This window comes from Capra hircus, chromosome 7, assembly GCF_001704415.2.
Source record: "Capra hircus breed San Clemente chromosome 7, ASM170441v1, whole genome shotgun sequence".
Lineage (NCBI taxonomy): Eukaryota > Metazoa > Chordata > Mammalia > Artiodactyla > Bovidae > Capra > Capra hircus.
In genome coordinates this window covers 1,868,207-1,892,521 of record NC_030814.1, presented here as the reverse complement: position 1 = coordinate 1,892,521, position 24,315 = coordinate 1,868,207, and the positions used below count along the sequence as shown (strand labels likewise).

Here is a 24,315-nt window from a genome sequence, read left to right as displayed (position 1 = left end):
ATGTGCCATTTGCAGCAACATGCATGGATTTGGAGGGCATTGTGCTAAGTGAAATAAATCAGACAGAGAAAGACAATTACCATATGACATCATTCATATGTGGAATCTAAAAAATACAACATACTAGTGAGAAAAACAGAAAAGAGGATACAGAGAACAAACTAATGGTTACCCATGGGTGACGGGGAGTGAGAGGTGTAAGATGAGCTCCAGGAGGCAGTGCACAACACCGAGAATACACGCAGTGTTCTGAAGTAACTGTAAATGGAAAGCAACCTTTTAAAATAGCATTCATTGAAAAAAAAATAAACAAAGGCACAGGTCAGAACTTGAAGGAACCGAGGCTCCATACTACTGCGATCAGCATCAAATGTGATGGTACTGGGAAACTACTGATGGATTTTAGGAAATAGTACAAGATTGGAATTTTAAAAGTTTCACAAACAGGGGATATTGGAAAAGTCATGCTAGTAAGAGAAGGCAGGAGACCTGGTAAGAGATGGGCGGGAAGACAGCAGGGGTGCATGATAGAAAAGGATGGGGAGGAGGCTTCCTGGGTGGCTTTCTGTTGGGAGTGAGCCTCTCAACCAGCCCTACCAGTGATCCCCATCCCTGTATCTTCTTCTCTATTATCTCGATATTTTACTTAACTCTTCTTTTTCCTGTGTCGTCAGTCTCTATCCACTTCACCCCTACGGCTTTCAGTTGCCCCAATGTATCAAAGACTTGCTTCTGCTCACTCCTTTTTCACATGAGTATTTTCCCGAGTTATAGTGGCTTAATTCCCTCTTCAGACTGGGGAAATCCTACCCTTCTAAGTAACAGTGGCTGAACCACTCCTAAGTAACACTGCAATAGCTAACAGAGCCACGAGGGTCACAACCGAAGCTTCTAGGTTGGCTTACCACTCTTTGAGAGATGCAGCCATTAATGTGACCACAGGCTATACTGGACTCAGACAATTTATTACTTGCACAGCAAACACAATGTCAATGTGGCGCTATCTCTGCACATCTCTAGTCCCACTGAAGGACACTGGACTGGAGGGACCCAGTGATGGAGACAGGAGCGGTGGTTGATCTGCTACTGAGAAGCCATCTCAACCATAGCTGGGCAGTTTCTAGACCTACACAGCTTAGAGCTGTATTTGCAGGAAGGTGCAATTAAATGGAATCAAAGTAATCAACTGAAATGAGGGAGATGGACGAGAAACGGTTTGATGGCAGCTCCTCACAAGAAGCTTAACCACCCTGGCCTAGAAGGAACTGCAGGGCATTCCACCAAGACTCTGGTCAGACTCCGCTGTCTGGTCTACGTAAAGCTACGTGACGTCAAGTGGTAGCAGAGCTGTCTCTTAGTAACTGCAACCCTGACTTTTCATGAATCCAAGAAATAATTATTTATTATTTTCAGGAATTTAGGCCACCCATTAGATTACCTAACTAACTCTACTGATTAACTGTAGGGGCTTGAACCAAACATTTTCTATTTGTCTTAGACTACTTCAGACGAGAGTGACCAAGACTTTGACTCCTGGCAGGATAAGCAGACCAACTTGAAAGCTAAATGGCAAACAAACTCCCAACCAGAGGTAAGCCAGCTAAGCCCATCTCAGCACTACTGAGACAGACCTTGCGTGCATGCTCAGTCACTTCAGTCGTGTCTGACGCTCTGCGACTTTATGGACCGGCTCCTCTGTCCACGAATACTGGAGTGGGTTGCTATTCTCTCTCCTCCGGGGAATCTTCCTGATCCAGGGATCAAACTTGTGCCTGTGTCTCCTGCATTAGCAGACAGAATCTTTACTCACTGAGTCACCTGGGAAGCCCCAGACAGACCTTAGAGAGCCACTATAATGCAGAAGATACATCACTCCAGCTGCCCTGACTTATTCATCTCAGCACAGCAACGGTGCTGGCATTTGAATGTACTTCACTCTGATTGGTCGGGAGTGATGTGATTGTCTATAAGCAGTTGCACCACATAGTTCACACTGGTTCTTGTCAGGCAGGTGTAAGTCTGATGTCCACACTGAGAAGTAGTGCCCTGCGTGCATGTGTGTAAGTCACTTCAGTCATGCCCGACTCTCTGTGACTCTACGGACTGCAGCCTGCCACGCTCCTCGTCCTTGGGATACTCCAGTCAAGAATACTGGAGTGGGCTGCCATGCCTCCCCTACTAGGGGCATAAACTGCACTAGGAGTGTTTTCTAGTCATTTATCAGGGCAAGCCAATTTTGTGTCCCTTGTGATGGACAAACCCCTTGGTTAAACCTAAATTATTCCTGCAGAGCAGGGTGCAGTGCTTCTGAGGAGAACAATCTGCCTATCACAGCCAACCAGCCTAGCCTTTACAGTAAGAACTGCTCCACGTAAACTAGATTCTGCTAATAGGTTTGTAGTCCAGCAACAATGTTTTGTTGACATGGAGGTCAAGGTTTGATTTTTCAGTGTCCAAAGGAACATCTGTTAAGTATTTGGCAGTAGGGTCAGGAGACAGTGATAGATACAACAGTCAAATTCAGAGCAGTAGCTACAGTCTGGGGAAAGTATAGAGAGAATTTTCTCTTAGCTAGTAACAGAGAGCACATGGGACTGAATAATCTCAGGCTGGGGCAACCATATTAATGTCCAGAAAATTAATTTTGTTCTGTCATCATTGGTGGAAGTCATCCATCCAAAAGGTCAACAGTCTTGAGTGTAAGATCTAAGGACCAAGGAGCCATGTCCTAAGGTCTAAGGGTCTAGGATCTAAGTTAAGAATGGGTATCCAGCTGCCAAAGCATCCTGAGACACCAGGCCAGGTATTCTGCAGGTAAGAGTTGGGAGGTCAACGAGGCTTCCCCCAGTCCTCAACTTCCTGGGGCTCCAGGCGCCCCTCCCCTCCCAGCTGTGCTGTTGCCTTCCTTCCACGGCCACATCAGTGGCACAATCCAAGTCTGCAGCACCCACTTCCCTGGTTTTTCCAATCCTATAATTTCTAACCAACATCATCTGCTTGAATTTATCTCTCAAAGTCTTTTTCCTAGTATAGCTTATACCATCCTAGAAGCTATCCCACCCCTGAAGTGTGGGTCTTGGCAGGAACATTTTGGAGTTGCTCTCTCTTGTTCTTAACTATCCGATGCCCTCTAGTTCAAATAGATCTTATGAAGGTGTGTTAAATACTTGCTGCTTCCTGCTTATTATCTCCAATCAGCCTACTGTTGTCATTATGAACAACCAAAACGAACCTGTGTGATATTCCGTGGAATGTCAAGATGGTCAACGTTTCTGTAGGCTATAGTGAGGAGAATGGAGAGGTATACTTGTAACAGGGAAGAAGCAATCTGGCTCATAGCTCATCTGTTTCTTTTACTTTAACCTTTGTATTCTATTTCTTTTGCTATGAGAATGATGCCGGTAGCCTGAAATAAACAAGACAGTCCATTCTCAAGACTCTCATCTTTAACAGTATAACACTTCCATTCACATAGAAATAAAAAGTTGCAGAACAAAGAATAACATTTTCTTCTTGGGTGTTTATAAGAATATTGTGATAGGATCTACATGGACAACTGTAAGAACACAGGATTCTAACACCAAGAAGTCTGCTATAACCAACCACACCTCCCCTTTTAGTACGAAAGAAGCCTGAATTCTAGAGAAAGATGGTTCTTTGGAACGCTAATCCACCATCTTCTAAATCTGCTGGCTTTTTCTAATAATTTATCTCTTGATTTATTGGCCTATTGCAGTGAGCAGTTCAAGCCTGGACTCAGTAAAACGCTGTTGGCCTTGATTGGTAAAAGCCAGCTTTTGGTGGTTTTTACAAATAAGTATAGGGAAGACAGCATTAGTCACATCAGTAGCTATACCAAGTGCCAGGTCCTGTGTTGATTTGCTCCAGTAAAAATACTGCACCTGAGGATAGCAGCCACAGTTAGAATTACCTCCTGGCTAAGTTTATAATAGTCCACAGTTGATTTTTAAGATCTGCTCCTGCACTGGCCAAACTGGTGAGGTAAATGAGAATAAGATAGGTATCAGCACTTGTGCTTTTTTTCAAGTCTTTTATGGTGACACTGAACAGGGAAGAACAAAGCTGACTCTATACTGGGTCCATTTGTTTTACTTTAACCCTTGTATTCTATTACTTTCGCTGTAGGTTAATTACTTAAGGGATGTTGCCTATAGCTTAAAGTATACATAATGGCCCATCTCAGGGAGCCCAGCCTCCCCTGACTGATCTTAAGCTAAAACACCTTTTTTAGCTCATAAGAGACATCCTGACCAGGCTCACCTGTAAAGATCTGCAGGAAAGAAGAAATTAAAATATCTCCTCCAGAGTCTGGCCAGAACTCAGAAATATTTGCAAAAACGTATCCTCCATTTTTACTCTATCTCCTCATCTCCTCCTCTTGCTCTGTCAAAGAGACTAGCATCCAAATCCAGGCAAGACAGTTCACTGGGACACTAATCCACCATTCTCTAGGTCTGCTGGCTTTCTGATAAAGTCACTATTCCTTGTCCCAACACACTGTCTCTTGATTTATTGGCTTGTCGTGAAGCAAGCAGCATGAACTTGGGCCTGGTTAACAATATTAATTGCTTTAGTGTCTTGGAAGAGAGTGAAATTTCCAGGGGCATCCACTTTAGCTCTTCCTGCTCTAATGGCCCTCATCCCAGGGATAAGAAAGCCAAAATGGGGATATGATCTGTTCTAGACCTCAGAAAATAATTACACAGTTGGTTGGTGTGTGGATCAAGTGACCTAATGACCAACTGTGAGCTGGACATGAGCTAAGGCTTCATCCGTCAACGGACCAAGATAAATTCCAGCTTTAGTTGAAGTGTCACAGTGGTGTTGTGTGTCCCCAGGAATTAGCATCAATTCAGATCCAAGATCCAGAAAACCTCAGAAGATCTATTTCCTTTTTTCCATTGTACAACCACTCTAGCATATGGCCACACATTTTGGGGGGACAAGGTTGAGGGATCATTTACAACATGCATTGCGGCAATGAAAGTGAAGTCCCGTTCAACTCTTTGCGACCCCTTGGACTATAGCCCACCAGGCTCCACCATCCATGTGATTTTCCAGGCAAGGATACTGGAGTGTGTTGCTATTTCCTTCTCCAAGAGATTTTCCCAACCCAGGGATTGAACCCCGGTCTCCCGCATTGTAGGCAGACTCTTTACCGTCTGAGCCACCGTGGCAATGGTGCAAGGCAATTCCTAAAGAGTACACAGACTCTCCTTCAATCAAGGGGTTCTGGGTCTGTGAATTGATACAGGTCTAAAAACTGAGAGAATCCACTGTGGTGAATCAGATTGGATTTTGGCCACCTGCTTTAGAGCTTTTCTTGTTAATAAATATCAAGTAGTATTCTCTTAGGGGGTTTCCCTGAGGACTCAGGTGGTAAAGAATCCAAATGTGCAATGCAGAAGGTTCAGTCCCTGGATTGGGAAGGTCCCCTGGAGGAGGGTATGGAAACCCACTCCAGTATTCTTGCCTGGGACATCCCACGGACAGAGGAGCCTGGTGGGCTACAATCGATGGGGTTGCAGAGTCGGACACCACTGAAGCAACTGAGCACACATAGCGTTCTATTAGGTTGCCTTTCTTTTTCCAAGGGCCTCTCTGTGGGCAAAGGCATTCTGATTGCCTGCACATACCTGCTGCCCTTTCATAACGCAGATGTAGTCACATCATCGGTATAGTCTGCAATTTGGGGTTATGTTAACCCCATCATTATCAATGAGTCCATTATCATCAATGAGCCATTATCAACGAGCCATTATCAATAGTGGCATCACTGATAGTCATACATGGCCTACACAGGGAAACATCCACAGAGAATTTCAGAGATGCATGTCTTCCTCTCACGAATGTATTTCTCAATTCTTCAGTGAGGGGAGTGTCTTCTGGGCCTTTGGAGGATGGGTATGCAGATTACATGCGGTAACATTTCCCTCAACTTTGGATTCCCCACTGCACATTATGCCAGGGAAGCCCGGCATTTCAACCTCACAAACTTCAGGCAACCAATGAGTCTAAGTTTCCATCAATCAACCAAGTAAAGTACTAGAACATCTTTAGCTACATGAGTTAACACATATAATAAAAGCATATTAATAAACTTGGCTCAGCACACTATTATATTCCATCATTCATGGTCTAACACCTCAGAATCCATACAGACACATGTTCTCCAGGTTTCTGCCTATGTATTAGAAAAGTCTTATCATTCCTTTGCATGTAAGTTACTTCTTCCTCCATCACAGTGTGCACCTATATCCCCAGGAACTTGCTGTAAATTGATTTTAGTTGTGACAACACTGGTAGGAGAAGGAGATTACCATGGTTTTTGAGGAGAATGAGAATTTCCTCTCAAGGCATCTGCCCCAGGCGAATTTTCAAGCCTACCTCTGAAGAGGAAGCGTACCTCCTCAGAAACTGGAGGGCAACCTACTTCCACTAGTGAGAGGGGCTCAGAGTGACACGTGGGTGCAAGATTGTCCGTTTTCTCTGGGTCTAACACACTCCAAGTTTGGGGATCCTCTTATTTAATAGCACTCTAACTTTCACATGAGAAACTTAGCATATCTGTGAATTTGACAGAAGTTGTAATGCAGTAACATGAAAACAAAAATGTGTTTGATTTTCAGCAATATCGTTTTGCCACTACAATCAATGAGCTTCCTTTAGAATTGTACAAAATCTCTCTGGTTCTCTTACCGTAATTTGGAACTGTGCTTATTATTTCTCTTTTTCAGCATTCAAATGAACTCAAAAGAATACATCTTACACCACAGTCCTTACAGTTACCTCACAGCCATAACAGTCCAGTGTAACTGCCACTTGGGGCCCCAAGGAACTTGGTAGTCCGTCACATTCAGCCACAGGTGGCTGGTTAATTAAGGTGCTCCCAGCACCACAAAGTCCTAGCCTCTTAATTCTGTCAAGGAACTCAGCACCCAACTCAAGCCCACGTGTCCAATCAAACTGAACTATCTCTTGGGACTATAAACAAAGCTTAATAAAAAGAATTATTAACTACCACAGGGTTTTGGACTAATGAGAGATTCACTACTAAGATGAGTGAAGATACAGAAATAGCTGTTATACGGAGTCAGTCTTATCAATAATCCTGGGGTTAGGAGACGGAGTTGTTAAAGACGAGCTCCCCCTGTCCTTCCCAGGGCTAAGACCCAGACCTGACTGCAGAGGGCACGGCCTGGCCCACTGAATGGCAGAGACAGCACTGTGGCGGCATTCCTCGTGAAAAATCCGCCCTCTGGAGCTTGCTATGAATCTTGCCTCCAGGGTGCTCAGAAAGTCATTCAGGAGGTCGAGTCTGTTTTTAGCCCCTCTACTACGAAAATGGGTGGAAGGCGTCACTGACTAGATAGACATGAGTTTGAGTAAACTCTCGGAGTTGGTGATGGAGAGGGAGGCTTGGCGAGCTGCAGTCCATGGGGTCGCAGAGTCGGACACGAGTGAGCGACTGAACTGCCTTAACTACAAAAACAGAGTTGCTGAAGTGCGCGCAGACTGTTGGCCCCTGATTAACACCGGAGCGCGCCACGGGGGGAGCCGGGAATGCCGCCGGAGCCTGCCTGCCCATATACCAAACCCGGCAGAAAACGCAATTCAGCCTTCTCCATGGACAAGGCTTCCGCCTCTGCCGTCAGAGGAACGCTCACTTCACAAGGCCCAGATCCATTTCCCAGTGCAGCCAAAAAGGGTGAGCTGGGCTGAGGCGCAATGGAGACACCGCCGGCAGGCCGGTTTCCCTCAGGTTTTGTGGCCTGGTGCCTATACCTGTCGGGGGGCTCCTGCCCTCAGGTTTGACCAGAAGTCAGGTAGGCAACCGAGGCAAGGGTGAGTCTGAGCACAACGCGCAGCCCCTTTCTCCTCACGAGTCTCTGCCCACGGCCCCTCAGGCCTGGGCCTCGAGGTCAGGAGACCCGGGCGACGAAAGGGAGGCGGGGAGAGAGCGCGGCGGAGCCAGGGCCTCGGCGTCGGCCCTCCCGCGCGGCCGCCCTCCCGCCGCGGCGCTCCCGAGGCCGGCGCGGGGCGGGCCCGGCGGGCGGCGCGCGCTGATTGGCCGCCGGGGCGCCCGCCCCCCGCCCGCGCGTCGGGGGGCGGGGCCTGACGCCGCCTTGGTGCCGGGGCCGCGGGCGCCCACTGACCGCGCGGCGCTGCTCCGCCGCTGTCTCCGCGGGCTCGCGGCGGCCGGCGCGCGGGCGCCGAGGGGCGCTGCAGAGCCGGCGTTGCCTTTCGCGGCCGCCGCCGCCATCGCCGTGCGTGCGGGGCGGGCGGGCGGGGACTCGCGGCTGCGGCTGGAGCGGGCTTCTCCAGGGGAGGCTCCCCTCCTGGCCCCGTCGTCCTCCCCGCGCGCCGCCGCCGCCCGCCCCCTGCGCCCCCGGCGCTGCCCTGTCCCCGAGAGCCCGGAGGCCGGGGCGGCGGGGGCGGGAGGCCGGCCGGCGGGCGCGCACTCTGAGGAAAGTCCTGTCAGAGCCGGGCGCGCCCCGGCCCGGCGGCGGCGGCGGCGGCGGCGGCGGCGGCGGCAGGAAGGGGCTCCGCCGGCGGGCGGGGGCGGCGCCTCGGGGCGGGCCCGGCCGTCCCGGCGCTAAGTTGTGGGGCCCGGCCCCTCCCGCCTGATTTCCTTCCCCGCGGCTCCGCGGACCTGGTCCCTCGGCGCGGAGCTGCCGCGCCCGCACTCCTGGGCGGAGAGAACGCGCCGGCCCGGCTCGAGAAAACTTTTCCTACCGACCCGGTGCTCGCGACGGCGGCAGCAAGTCCGCGCGGCGACCCTGCCTGCGCCTGCCCCGCGCGCCCCGCCGGCGGCCGACGCGGAGATCCGCGGCCAGGGCGAGCGGGCCCCTTCCGGGCGTGAGGCGTCCCGCCCCGGGGAGGGCGGCAGGCCGGGCCGAGGGCCGAGGGCGCGTGGGGGCGCCGGAGACGAGGTGAGGAGCGCCGCCCGGACCCGCGCCCGCGGCGGAGAGGAGCGCGCACAGGGCGAAAGCCGAGGAGCCGGGAGCCTCCGGCCGCCGCTTCCCGGAGTCCGCGCTCCGCCGGCTCCGAGCGGGGAGCGTGCTCGGGAGCCGGGTCTATCGAGGAAACATGAAGTTGAGCCGGCAGTTCACCGTTTTCGGCAGCGCTATCTTCTGCGTGGTGATCTTCTCGCTCTACCTGATGCTGGACCGGGGTCACTTGGACTACCCCAAGAGCCCGCGCCGCGAGGGCTCCTTCCCGCAGGTGAGCCCCGGGGAGTGGGTCGCGGGGCTCCGGGAGGGTGCGGGCGGAGCCGGTAGTTACCCGCGGCTCTGCCGAGGCTCCGCGCTCGGGCAGGGCGAGGCCCAACTGGACGGGGGAGGCTCGGATCCTCCTCCCACCCGGGCGCCGCGGCGTTCGGACGGCGCTGGCCGCGGCCGGGGGAGCCGCCGCCTCCCAGGGCGCGCGGAGTTAGCAAAGTGCCGGGCGGCCTGCGGTGGCGGGATCACGCCCCGGGGCCCGGGCCTGCGGGGGCGCTCACCTGCCGGCCGGGGCGCCGGCGCGTTGTGCTGCTCGCTCGCGCGCAGCGCCCCCTGACAGCTGTTTGGGGAGTCCCCGGCCCGCACAGGGTTAAGCCGCCGCAGACCCCCTGCGCGACCTCGGTCGCGGAAACCGATCGAGCACACCCCATCTGGGTGTTTTATTTGTTTTCTAACTCCATTGTCTCCGGAGACATAAAAGTTTATTTGGTGTTGCACACCTCCAGGACGAAAATCTGTAGGGTTGATTTTGGTGTCGTCATTCTTCAGCTGTTACCTCGGGTTTGTTGGGCGCAGTCTGGAGAACCTGGGGAAGCGCGTGTCATTCTCCAGCCGGAAGCTGTGGGGCGCTCCGTCCCGGGCCACGGTCACACTGTCAAAGGAACTGGGAAAACGACCCATCTTCAGTCTTTTATTTAAAGTTACTAAAAATAAGCGAACGGAACAATCGGTTCCTATTTGGGAAGATACCGCGCCGCCTGTGCGATTTGTTTCGTTATTTGCCAATGATCTGTAAGATCGAGAAATTTTAGTAAAACTGGGTAACGTGTAGTATCCCCTGCAATGAATAAACCTGAAGAACCCCAAACCCCGACAAGCTGATACATCAGCTACTTAACAGCAGAGAAACGTAGGACGTGAACAAGTTGGCGTTTTTTGTTTTGTTTTTTATCTTTTGGGTGACAGTGTAAATAACCAAAGAATATTTTTGCCTTTTGTTCCGGTGATACACTGGGACAAAAAGCTTAAATTTAATGAAATTAGACTGATTTATGAAAGTGAAGACCACGTGACACCATTGTGACTGGTGCCATCAGTACAGTGCACTCAAAATGCTTTGCAGATGAAAGATATTAATAATCTGATGGTAAACAGATGTATCAAAAAATTTTAAAGCTTTTGCTTTTGTTACTGAAAATGCAAGTTGTGTGTCTGATGCACAGTGAGGCCAAACAACACTAAAACATCGGGGTTTGGAACAGAGGCAGGTTTATTGAGGGTCATACAAGGAAATGGGTGGCTCATGTCTTAAGAGCCGCAAATTTACTCAAAGCTTTCACGAAAGCCCTTTTAAAAGCAAAAGGTGAGGGAGGGGCATGGTTAGTTGTTGCAGACTTCTTGGTGTCAAACCCTTTATTCTTGATGTCAAGCCATGGTAAGGTAAGGATGTTCCTGTAAATCTCTATGTAATGAATCTTATTCTCTGTCCTGACAAAAAAGGGCGAGATCCCAAGGCACAACTTTCCCCACCGAGGTGCACGTCCCGGCTAAGAAGTGGCGGTCCCAGCTGCGGCTCCCTCAGGGCCAGGGCCGCAGACCCTGCCCCGGCCATCGCTGAGGAGCCTGGCCCGGAACCCAGCTGGCCGGCAGGCTCCTCAGGCTCTGGCCGGCGGGCCCAGGGGCCCAGGCTGTGTCGGCGCAGATGGCTACTGCCATCAGGTCGCAGAGGCAGGGAGGGAGGAGAGGGTCACCGGCGCCTCCAGGCCTGGGCCAAGGCTTGCTGTGCTGGGCTTAGTCGCTCAGTCATGTCCAACACTCTGTGACCGACTGGGCTGTAGCCCGCCAGGCTCCTGTGTCCGTGGGGATTCCCCAGGCAGGAACACTGGTTGCCAGGCCCTCCTCCAGGGGATCTTCCTGACGCAGGGATCAAACCCAGGGCTCCTGCATTGTAGGCGGATTCTTGACTGCCAGAGCCACCAGAGAAGCCCAAGAATATGAAAGCGGGTACCTGTCCCATCTCCAGGGGGACTTCCCCACCCAGGAACCGAACCGGGGTCTCCTGCACTGCAGGCGGGTTCTTTACCAGCTGAGCTGCCCCGGAAGCCCTGGCCAAGGCTAGCGGTGACTTTGGGGAGGGCTCTGGAGCCCGGCAGGACACGGCCCTGCCGTGTTCCCTGCGACCCGCAGCTCATCCACTTGCCAAGGCCAGAGAACAGGCTGGAGGGGTAGGGGGAGGTCAGGATCCGCCTCTTGCCTCACTCTCCACCTGGTGACCTCCACCCTACAACTCTAGGCAGAAACCCCCATTGACCGTTGGTTGCCAGTGGGCGGGGCCCACTGCGGTGCCATCCAATGGCTGAGCAGGACCACTAACGGTCTCTCATTGACTGTTGGTTGCCAGTGGGCGGTGCTGACCAATGGCTGAGCAGGACCTGTTACTTGGTAATGGCGTAGTGATGCGCAGCGATGGCTTTGTTCTGAGGGTTGCAGTCGCCTTGCTCTCTACACTTTAAGGTCGTATTATAGAGAAAATACGGTGGGATGAGCGCTATGGGGTATCGTTAAATATGGAGTTTAGAGTGTGTCCAGTGCTTGTTGATGAGATTGGATAAAACAGTTTAAAAAAAGTGGGGGGAGGGGTGACACCCTGGGGTTTTAAGCCTTTCTAAAATATGATGTATAATTTGGGGGCTTTAACTTGCTGTGATTTTCGTCCCAGTAGTCCCACTTTCAGAATTTTCTCCATTACAGGAAAAACCATAAAAACTGATCTTACTCAGAATGTTATCTTGAGTAATATCCTTTGGGTTTGACTTGACGATCACTTGGAAATGATTTATGCAAACATCTGAGGTTGGGTTCTTTGGCAACCTTGACATTTGACTATTTCTAAAGAATAGTGAGTGACTCATTTGGTCTCTGGAAAGTCTTAGGTGAAGTTAATTCCAATATTTTAGCATCCAGCCCTAGTTCTCATCAAGGGACTGAAGTTCTGCTTAGAACATAAAGCATTTAATGGAAAGTGACAGTAGCTGCTGGAAGAGAAGGCCTTCTGTGTATTTTGTTTTAGGATACGACGAAGCAACTTCACTTTCACTTTCATGCATCGGAGGAGGAAATGGCAACCCATTCCAGTATTCTTGCCTGGAGAATCCCAGAGACGGTGGAGCCTGGTGGACTGCCGTCTATGGGGTCGCACAGAGTCGGACACGATTGAAGCTACTTAGCAGCAGCAAGGGGAGAGGGTTTGGAAAGTGGAACTTTTTATACTTAAGTTTGTCTTTCTGAGATTTTCATACTGGATTTTCAGTGCAAAAGACACCTTTGCTGATTTAGTTTTGAAGAGCCACTGAATCCCCAGGCAGATGGACTGGATAAATATTCTTACACCCTTGTATGTCTGATACTAGCCGATGTGTTTTAGTCTTGATAAACTGCGTTCACCCAGTCACCACCTAGTAGGTGAGGAAGCTCAGGCATGAAGAGAGTAACTTGCCCAAAGTCACACAACTAAAAGCTGAGATTTCAACAGGCAGCCTTTGGAGTCTAAGCTCTCAGCCACTATGCTGTACTGCCCCTAGTGATCCTTTGCCTACTGTTTAGGCCCCAGCTTCCTTGTAGAAAAAAAGAGGACGTTGCTCTGTGGCTTCTTAGCTTATGACTTTTTTTAAAGGAATTTTTAATATGAAGCCCTAATGAACATGCTTCTTTTTTTTTCTCCTTTGATGCTTTTAAAAAACGTCAGTTTGGAAATAATTATGGGGTCACATGCAAGTATAAGTAATAATACAAAGAGATAACATGTATCCTTTAACAGTTTCCCCCAGTGGTAACATCTTCCTGAACTGTAGGGTAACATCTTGAGATAATGAAGATACAGAATATTCCCATTGCCAGGAGTAACTCTTTTATAGCCACGACCACTTCCTTCCTATCCCTTCCCCTTCTAGCCCCTGGCAACTACTCATCTGTTCCTCAGTTTCAATAATTTTGTCATTTCAAGAATGACAAGTGAAATCACATAGTGTGCAACCTTTGGGGATTGGCTTTTTCCACTCAGTATAAATCTCTGGAGAGACATCCAGGTTGTTACAAGTTTGTTCCTTATTATTTTTCATTGATGTTGTTATCTTTTCATTTTTATTTTGTTCCTTATTATTAGTGAGTATTCCATAGACAGAGCATAGTTTGTTTAACCATTCACCCAGTTGAAAGACATCTGGATTGTTTCCAGTTTGGGATAGTTTATTTTGGACAAAGCTGCTATGGACATTACAGTCATTCACATACAGTTTTTGTGTGAATACGTGTCCTGATTTCTCTGTGAAAAATGCCCAGAAGCACACTTGCTGGGTCATATGGTGCAGGCACAGATTCCCAGGTAGTTCTGTGGTTAAGAATCTTCCTGCCAGTACAGGAGCTGCAGGTTCCATCCCTGGGTCAGGAAGAGCCCCTGGAGGAGGGAGTGGCAGCCCACTCCAGTACTCTTGCCTGGAGAACCCCCATGGAAGGAGGAGCCTGGCGGGCTACAGTCCACGGGGTCGCAAAGAGCTGGGCGCGACTGAGCACACACACGCGTGCTGCGCACAGGAACACACGCGCGCTGTGCAGGCATACCTCAGAGACCCCTGCATGTGCTCCTTTTTAGGGAACATTTCATGCTGGAGATTGTACCTCTACCACAATATCTTCCAGCTCTCTTGAGAGCTAAGTGTTACAGTGGAAACCATTATGCAGCATAGCATCCCAGCATTTGAGTTGATTTTTATTTTGTTCACTCCTTCTAACGCCTGTGTAAACCTTAATCTGATGAGAACACCAAACAGTGAAACTAGGTGGCACTAAATTATATTTCTTTATGAGTTTGGGTATTAAATTCTTTAAGGTAGTCTGTCAGTCACTGTAAACCACTTTTGGTGTCTAGTGAAATGGTTTTTCTAGAAAGGGGTTGATTTGCTCTGAATTGTCCATTTTAGTTTCTTCCAGTTAACATGGAACCTTACATTGTCCATCATGTAAACAAGATATGTTTAAAACTGTCTTCAGTTGAGAGCAGTCTATTTGCTTTCGTTCTTTTTCCCTCCCCCCAACAGGTCTGTGTTTTCCACGGCCTGGCCAGACTCGGGTGGAAGTAAGCCCAACTCGGGGTGCTCCACTTTCTCCACCCTGCATATAGTCCTTAGAGGGCTTTCCTCTCTGTTTCTTGGAGGAATTCCTTTGAAGCCTTGAGGCAGCAGTGGCTTTTGTGTGTCTATTTCAGGGTTAATAAATCTCAGCTAGAAAAATTAATAAAAATTCCACTCTGAATGAGAGGTTGACCAGGGCCTAATGCCCTGAAGATGCTTTGAGGTAATGTAAGAACTCAAGCAAATGGAAAGGAGAGACATTGTTAAGGTGTTCCCGAAATTCTTCATCACTTTCCACAAGCAGATTTCACACGTTGCCTACTGTCTACATTGTGTTTAAGCAGATGGCGTATTAATGTCTTATATTTGGATCTGGAGAATTAATGACTCAGGTTGTGTATAACAGATTATCGATCTTTACTATAGCATATGATATAGGGATTAATTTTACCTCTTGAAAGTTCAGAGATTGAGATTGATGGCAAATGTAAAATTGAAGTTCAGATTTTATCTTTGTGCCCAGATAACATTTATCAAGTGGCAGAGTGTGAATGTCTGTAAGTATCTGATGGAAAGACGCTGGTAGAGGGAGACGTTTCTGCCCTTTTGTTTTTTTGTCTTTGACTATGAAAATATAATACGCCTATAAAAATATGCTAGAACACTTTGCGTCTCTACTATTTCCTTAAGAGTTCGCATAGTATATGTTTAATAAAAGTTGACCTTAGTTCCCCACTTGTTTTTTCTTGGTTTTAAAATCTGTGACTCTTAAGAGTAATAAATAGAAAACGTGGTCTTTTCTGCTTCCCCACACTTCAGTGCACTCCATTTATAAATTGGAGCACTTGTTGCTGGGGTTTGTGCAGGTGTGTATCAGAGAGTTTGTTTCATTTCTTGAGGTCTGCTGTTGGAGATCTGCGACTTCTGAGAAGTGATGGAGCTTTGACCATGGTGGCGTCCAGGGATTTCAGAGAAATGAGTAACACAACAGGAAAGCCCTGAAGAGAGTTGGTTTCCTCTTCCTCCTCCCGAGTCCAGCAGTCTTTCGGCACTCCTTGTACCTGCGTGTTCCACTAAGACTCAAGGGGCTTCCTAGAGACAGACACTCAGGATTGCACCTGGTTTGAAGGTTTAAATTGATTAATTTTTAAGTTGAATTCAATGTTTTATTTCCAGATCAGCACTGCTATTAGGACTTAACCAAATACTTTTGCTTGGGAGATGTTCCAATCCTGTTTATCTAAAGGAGATTTTCTCTGTGACACATTAATTAGCATTAAGGGATACCTGGGCTGTGGATAAAACACATTAAAATTACCACTTTTACTTGTTTTTTAAAGTCAGCTATTGCTGTTGGTGATAGCTGTTAAAAGTTTTTTTTTTTTTTTTCCCCCAGACTGGACTAAGTGTTGAGATTTCCTAAAAGCAGTAGTTCAGCAGCTGCAGCTGATCCCTGCTTTGCTCCTAGTTTTCCCGTGTCCCCTCGTTTCCATGGCGGTCTTTAAGAAAACAGGAGGATATTCAGCAACTAGGATACAATCTCCAGCTGCTGGATTGGACCTTCTGTCCCGGTAGCATCATCTCTTACAGTGAATGGAAAGCTCAGGAGAGGAGGAGGAACTCTAAAGAGCAAATTTTGCTTCTGTTCATAGTTGTGATTAGTAAGTTGATCAGGAGAGGAGGTAGACCATTTTAGCTAAAACGGGTTTCTGTTTCAGTAATAGGTGTTAATAGCAAAACTGCTATTTTTAAGGTCGAAACCATGTTTAGGTTCAAACAGGTTTGAGGGTCGATTGTACTGAGATGGAATTCAGACCTACTGCTGGTATTACTAAGTTTGCTTTATGATAGGGAAGAATTAAATAATTTGAACTGAGTAAATTCAGTCTCTTGAGGTTACAATGTAGTTTTTCTGTGAGACAGTGTATTTAAGTTTAAGGTAATGTTATTTATACTTTTATGCCAACCAGTGCATAGTTGGTAGCCGGTAAATATTTTATGTTAAAGTAACTATTTCTAAAGAAGGATCCCCCCCCAACCCCCGTGCACCCTGGTTTAGACGTGTGCGCGCTCCTCCTCTGGCGCCTCGCTGCCTTTGCTGATGGCGTCTGTGGCTGCGGTCTGCAGGGTGGGGAGCTGTCCCAGGATCCGTACGCACCCTAGGATGTGTGGCAGCATCCCTGGTCTTTACCACGGGATGCCAGAAATGCCTTTGTCTGACTGGGAGCTACCAAAAATGTCTCCAGACATCGCTTAATGGCCTCCTGAGGAAAAGTCAACCCTTTGAAAACCTCTTTGACTTCACTCTTGCCAAAGATGTGTTCTTTATGCTGATCACACTATGTTGGAATTTTGCATTTTAGGAAAAAGTGGTTAAAAGGCCCAGTTCTTATCTATTTTTTAATTAGAGTTGATCTACAACATTACGCTAGTTTCTGGGGAAGAGCAAAGTCTGTCTGGTTACACATGCGTGTGTGTGTGCTTTCACGCATTCTCTCCCATTGCAGTTTATTACAGGATATCGAGTATAGTTCCCTGGGCTGTGCACTAGGACTCTGTTGTTTATCCATTCTCTATGCATAGCTTGCGTCTGCTGGTCCCAGTCCACCCCTGTCCCCTGGCCCCTTGGAAGCCACAGGCCTCCTCTGTGTCTGTGAGTCCGTTTCTGTCTCACGGTGAGCTTATGTGTGTCGTGCTTTAGACCGCACGTACGCGTGATATCATACAGTGTTTGCTTTCTGTTTCTGACTCACTCTGTCTAGTAGGACAGTCTCTAGGTCTGTCCATGTAGCTTCGGATGGCATTATCCTGTTCTGTTCTTTTATTTCTGAGTAATACTCCGTTACGTGTGTGTGTGTGTGAGTATGGCACGTCTTCTTTATCTGTTCGTCTGTGGAGGGACATTTAGATTTTCCCTCTGTCTTAGCTATTGTAAATAGTGCTGCTTTGAACATAGGGGGCTACCCTGGTGGCTCAGTGGTAAAGAATCTGCCTGCAGTGCAGGAGACCCAGGTTGGATCCCTGGGTCAGGAAGATCCCCTGGAGAAGGGAATGGCAACCCAGTCCAGTATTCTTGCTTGGAGAATTCCATGCACAGAGGAGCCTGGCGGGCAACCATCCATGGCGTTGCAAAGAGTTGGACGTGACTGAGCAACTCACTTAGTGTGAAGATAGGGGTACATGTATCTTTTCGAATTATAGTTTTGTCTGAATATATACCCAGGAATGGGATTTCAGGATCACATGGCAACTCTATTTTTAGTTGTTTGAGAACCTACCTCCTGTTCTCCATCGGGGATGCACGAATTTTCATTTCCAACAGCAGTGTAGAAGGGTTCCCTTCTTTTCACACTCTGTCCGGCATTTCTTGTTTGCAGACTTTTTAACAATGGCCGTTTTGGCCGGTGTGAGGTGGTGCCTCTTGTGGTCCTGATTGGCATTTCTCTGGCCTTAGAGGAGCTGAGCGGCCCTCCTCAGGTGCCTGTTGGCCGGCTGTGTGTCTTCTTGGAAGAAGTGTCTGTTTAGGTCTTCTTTTCATTTTCTGACTGTGTTTTTTGTGGTATGAACTGTCTGTATATTTTGAAAGTCCAGCCCTGTTGGTCTCATTGTTTGCGAATCATCCCTCCCAGTCTGTAGGTTGTCTTTTAGTGTATGGTTTTCTTTGTTGTGCAAAAGCTTGTAAGTTTGAGTAGGTCCATTTGTGCGATTTTGTTTGTATTTCTGCTGCCTTGGGAAACTAAGAAAACACTGGTGCAGTTTCTGTCACAGTATGTTTTGCCTGTGTTCTCTTCTGGGAGTTTTATGGTGTCCTGTCGTATATTTAAATCAAAAGGCTTAATTCTAATACTCAGGGATAACTAGTTTTTTTTTGTTTTTCATGACTGAAATGTGTCCTTTAACTAGATGCCCAAAATTCACTTACATTTTTAGGATTCCTTATTACAATCTGTTACAGAAAATACAAGAGTAGATTATGTTCATTTGGAAGTTAAAAATGGAATATTATTATAATGAAACAAAAAAAATTGGGCGAGCCTTTTATTCTGAGAAAAGCATTTGATCAAATGATAGTAAATGAGCCATCTTTTCGTTTATGCAAACTTAGTTAAAAGTTTAGATTTATTCCCCTCGCCTTTTAGCACAGGAAGATATGTTGGTCAGTAATAAGGTAGTGCGAAAGGCATATGCAAACATAATTTGAGAGATCTGAAACTTTCTCAGGCAAGCTATTTGCTTTTTTCAGAGTATTATTTGTTTTATTTCTTCTAATTCTGATGACTTTGGTTACTGCATTTTTTATTCCTTCTTGAGGTCAGAAGAATCTGGGAAGGAAACTAGAAAGTCGCTGATGGAGACTTCCTTCCTGTTCATTTCATTCTGTCCTCACTAGGCCTTTTAAAGAAGGGGGTGGAGACGGGTGGGACAGGAGTGCCAAAAGCTCCAGGCAAGTGCTCTGCTTCCTTGCATTCTTTCAGGCCTCTGGGCTAGAACTCTGAAGTCAGGTAACTCAGCCGGGTCGGGCCTGCCGCCTGTTGTTGCAGGACCACAATGGGAGACTGGAGCTTACATTTTTAAATGGTTAAATAGTTCACGACATGGTCACGCTTGTTCCTTTGTGAATCGAATGTCTCTGGCTGTTTTTGTGTTATAAGAGCAGAGATGAGTAGTTGGGACAAAAACAGCGTGGCCCTCAAAGCCTAAGTTACTGTCTGGCCCTTTGCAGAAGTTCGCCAACCCTTGCTTTAAACTGTATTTCTCTGTTATTAACATTGGAAGCAAACAGTGGGGTTAGATCTGTTGAAGCAGACGTGGGCTAATTAAAAACAAACAAAATTCTTCTAAGCTGGTTATTAGGTTAGCATTACTCAGACTCAGTTTATGTTTTGAGCGTATCGTTTAAAACCCCTGTTGTCTGCATGTTACATAGATTTTTTTCAGATGTCCTTGGGGAACTTCTGTGTTATAGCACTGATATGCTTGACGTGTTTAATTTGTTTCTCTTCTCCCACCTAAAGATTTCTTACTCTGGGACTGCTCTGGGATGGAGGGTTCTGGGGCATGAACTATGCAAAGTTGATCCATAGTCTTGAGATGCAAACTGTGACTTTGCCGCATTTTAGATTTGTTGTAATTCACAGGCGGGCTGAATCCTGAGTCTGATCTGACTGCTTGGATTGCCCAAGCCCAGGTATCTTCTTCATAAGCCAGAGATCCAGGCCAGAACTCGGCAGTCATCTCTGGGACCCCGAGGACTGGTCAACTTGGAGGCGAAGAACTGACTTCCAGGGCGTCGGCAGGGCCCTGTGCTAGTGTGTCTATCTAGGAGTAATTAATTCCCGCGAATTTCCAGCCTTCCTCATGCTTCTTAAAGATGATGTGTGATTTTCAGCGTTCCTTGTGGCACAGGCCGCTCTCCCGTTTGCATCCTTAGAGACTTTGCTGTCGCCATTAAAATGCAGTACATTTCACATGAACAAAACGGGTGTAATGCATCTCATTGAGTGGTGCAACTTTAAAGTTTTTTCCCTCATTTTAAAATACATTCATATTTCATATGTAAACAGATTTCCACACTTGCTTCCTTTGCGTGTCGTCGCCTTCAGAAGGCTGCTGCTGCTAAGTCACTTCAGTCGTGTCCGACTCTGTGCGACCCCATAGACGGCAGCCCAGCAGGCTCCCCCGTCCCTGGGATTCTCCAGGCAAGAACACTGGAATGGGTTTCCATTTCCTTCTCCAACGCATGAAAGTGAAACGTGAAAGTGAAGTTGCTCAGTTGTGTCCAACCCTCAGCGACCCCATGGACTGCAGCCCACCAGGCTCCCCCGTCCATGGGATTTTCGAGGCAAGAGGACTGGAGTGGGGTGCCATTGCCTTCTCCGCTTCAGAAGTCTAGAGAAATGAAATGCCTTTTGGAGAGTCAGAGCAGGTCTCAAGTGAGGCCTGATCCTACCAGTGAACCTCACTGTCCTGAATCAGGGGTCTGGAGAGCCAGGGGACCTGCTGATGGTCGTTTTCTTCTAAATACATGTTTTGTCCAGATCTGCCGGTGTTTAGTTTTGTGGTGGGAGGCGGGGAGCTCTTTCTCCCCAGAGTGAACCTGTGCTTTGGGCTGATGGTGTACTTTGCAGCGTTTGCACTCTCTTCCCTGCTACAGGTGAGGAGGAACGTGGACTCTTTGGTCTTGGCCTTTGTGGCAACATTTTTACCCTTGGAGCATTAGAGGATAGAAACCTGACAGTATGAATCATTCTCAGAATTCTTTTCTGCATAAAATAATCCTGAATGTGCATTTTAAAAAATCCATTGAGGTAGTGATTCTCTTAGCAGTCATCAGAATCCCAGAAAAGTCATATGACAACTTCACGCAAGTTTTGGAGCTGGGCAGGCCCTTCCAGGGTTGGTGATTTAATGTTTGATTTTTCAGGTAAGGACGCAGACGTGAACTGGGCCTCGGCGGTCATTTTTTTGGTCTGCGCCCCGCTCCTTGTCGCGGCCTTCTTGGGGCATGCTCGCTGTCCCGTAACTCAGGGAGCTTCCTGTTGCACCATCGCCAGCATCGTTTGCTGATGCACTGTGTGCTGGGTCCTGTGCAAATTGTGACCGACATACCAGAAACGTGCCTTGCTTTGGTAGAGCTTCTTGGTTATGGAGACACAACTGCCATTTGTGAGATAGCTAGAGACAGTTGAGCGTTTAGTTATTCTTTAAGAGTTAATTTTGAGAAGTTAGAAGACTTCCTGGCACATAGCAAATGCTCAGTAAATGCTGGCTGTTACTGATGAACAGCTTTAAATAGTACATGTCAGGTGCCAGGCACTGTCGTAGGTTCTGGGAGCATAGGAACTAAGAGTGAAGCAAGAGTCCAAGGTCTTAATGTGTATTTTTAGTATAAGGGCAAGGGCCTTAGGATTTAGAACTAAGTTCATGTAGTGGCCCAGCGCAAGCAGCATTAGACACAGGACAGGGCCAGGCTTCCTGGTCGGGTGGGACTTTGAAGGGAGAAAGAACATTCCTGTGTGAAGCAGGACACCCTGAAGGCTTGGAGTCCCTGGCCGCGTGACGAGGGGTGAGGGATTGGTTTCATTTATGACCTTTGAACTTGTAGAGTGGCTGGGGAAAACACAGTCGGTCGTTTGGGACCTGTTTGTGAATTGCCCTGCAAGGCAGTGCGGGGAATTATGGGGGCGAACCATTCAGAATTGTTGAGTGTGTCAGGAAGCTGCTTGAGAGAACCAGTGTTGGAGAATTAATTTCATAGAAAATTTTAGACCTGGAAGGGAGCTAAGAGAATATTCAGTCTGAATTATTCTGGTAACAGTGTGTAGGAAGACTCAGAAGCAGGAAGGCAGCTGAGAATCTGTTTGAGGTAATACAGACATAAGGGAGTAAATCCCTGTACCAGTATTGAATTGGCTGGAATCAAGAGGCAGAGGGGCAGTGTGGAGACGTTTTGTGAAAAGAAGTATCCGGGCTCCCTTGCAGATTTGATAAAGGGTGAGGATAGGCGGCTTGAGTTAGAACAAGCCCTCCCGCCTCTGTCCTTCGGGGTGTTTGGAGGCTGCTTGCTGTGCTGTTTGCAGAGGGGGGAGTTGGAAGGATAAGCTGGTTTGGGAAGCCAAGTTCAGTTTGGTTTGTGATGAGGTGGTTGTGCGTGGAAATAGCCAAGTGTGCTGGCTTGCGGGAGGGAGAGAAGGGGAGGGAGACGCGGGTGAGGAGCCTCGCACGGGCGGATGGGGCGCGCACTTGGGACTTGGCTTTGTGAACGGAGAGCCATGCGCCAGGCAACGTTCCTTATAGCCAGAACCCACGCGTCTTAGGTTGAGAGTACTGTGTAGCAGATGTTAATAAAAGGCAGCAGCTTGTATTCAAATTTTCAGAAACCAGCTTATTGATGAGCGTATCTCAGAACAGATAATGCTATCATAAAGAAGGATTTCAAAGAAGCATTTTGGTAGGAAATGAAAAAAGACCCATCTCATCTTTGGCCCAAATTCTGGTCCAGAATTATTTCTTCTAGGTTATAAGAACGAAAATAGATTATGTGTGCAGGTTTGTGTTGGAGGCTGGAGGAGGGAGAGGGAGAGAGAGGAGATTCAAGGGCCTCACAGCTCAAGGTCGGTCTGAAGATCTCAGACGTCTTCGAACACCCCCAGCTACCTTTTGTTCATAACAAAGGAGAGCCTCTCCTATCTGACTGGTGACTGGCCCCCACGCCACTCTCACCCCAAACTGAAGAACTGTTTTGGTCCTCAGGGCAATTCTTGAAAATTTTTAGGGCCAAATGATAGCACTCAAGATGCAAGATACTTCTTGTGACTTTCGGGGGAGATTAAACTAGTAATTGTTAAAAAAAAAGAAGAACCCAAGCAATGTACATCTCTAGCTCTTTGGTAGCCGACAGGATGGTGTTTAGCAGGCTGCTGTGTTGTGTTTCTGCGTGTGAAATGCCGCACACCTCACTGTCACACTTGTTGTACCCACGCGGGCATCATGCCCCTCTGCACCCTGTAGAGCAGCTGGTTCAGACCCTTTTTTTAAAAACAGTTATTTTATTGGGGTATAGCTGATATATAGTGTTGTGTTAATTCCTGCTGTACAGCTAAGTGATTCAGTCATACATATATAACATTTGCGCATTATTTTCCATGTTCTCTCCATGATGGCTTGTCTCAGGATGTTGAGTACAGTCCTCTACACTTTGCAGTAGGACCTTCTTGTTTATGTGCAGTGATTTGCACCTGCTGATCCCAAACTCCTCATCCATCCCCCGCCCCTTGGCAGCCACAAGTCTGTTCACTATCATGCTGATTTTTATAGTCACGAGGAAAGGATCAGTGGCACCCACTCCAGTACTCTTGCCTGAAAAATCCCACAGATGGAGGAGCCTGGTGGGCTGCAGTCCATGGGGTCGCAAAGAGCCAGACACGACTGGGCGACTTCACTTTCCCTTTTCACTTTCCTGCACTGGAGAAGGAAGTGGCCGCCCACTCCAGTGTTGTTGCCTGGAGAATCCCAGGGACGGGGGAGCCTGTGGGCTGCCGTCTATGGGGTCGCACAGAGTCGGACACGACTGAAGCGACTCAGCAGCAGCAGCAGCAGCAGCAGCAGCAGGAGAGGACTGGTAAACTCTAGAATATTTGACGCTTGTAAATAAAAGTAAGGGAATTCGGAATTTATAATAATCAAGATGGGGCTTGTCTAAACACCTGACTCTTGTGAGTAGGGAATAGAGGGGCTTATTCAGGAAGTGGTTAGCATAAATAAGACTGAAGGTAGGCTGATTACCTGCCCACTACAGTCCTGCCTTCAGGAGGTTCCCCTGAACAATTTCTCTGTGAAAAACTGTCTTAGATATGACAGTTGCCTTTATTTTAATAGGCTAATGCTGTTTATGTTGATTTGCTTTTTCCATTATTGGCAGTTACTCTCTTTTTACATTAAAATCGTGTTTCTCAAGACCACTTGTGTAAAATTATGTCGATAGAACTTTTATTAGGAGAACCTAAAATATAATATATGCCTTTCCTTCGTGGAAAATGAGTCTAGGTAGTATAAATAGATCATGCATAATAACCCTGTGTACAAAGACAGGCATATGTCAAAAAATACGAGACATAGACCAGAAGTCTTTGATGAGATAAATATGTGACGTATAACCCTGGTTCTCTGGGAATTTTTGCATTCTGAAAGTGTGTCTCATGAACTTTTATGCAGGTTCTTGGGTGGGATACAATGTTGACATATTATTTCAGAGTGCTATATTTAAGAATAGAAATTCCATTAAAATATGAAATGTTTTAGAAGAAAAATCAGTGTGATTTTTTTTTTAATGTTGCAAAATATAAAGAAAAGTAATGTTCCTTAGAACAGTTTGCAAAGCGTGGAATTAAAGAATTCTGTTAGTCAACACCTAATTTGCTAGTGTCGATTGTAGTTATTAAATGTAT

The 24,315-nt window shown here is 47.6% G+C and overlaps 1 protein-coding gene across 1 annotated transcript in view; it reads left to right on the top strand.

The window, feature by feature from the left end:
- Nucleotides 9,112-24,315, top strand: part of MAN2A1 (mannosidase alpha class 2A member 1) — a 194,625-nt gene continuing 179,421 nt past the window's right edge. The window contains 1 exon segment of the mRNA NM_001289106.1: nt 9,112-9,246. Within this exon segment, the coding sequence (NP_001276035.1) occupies nt 9,112-9,246 (135 nt within the window).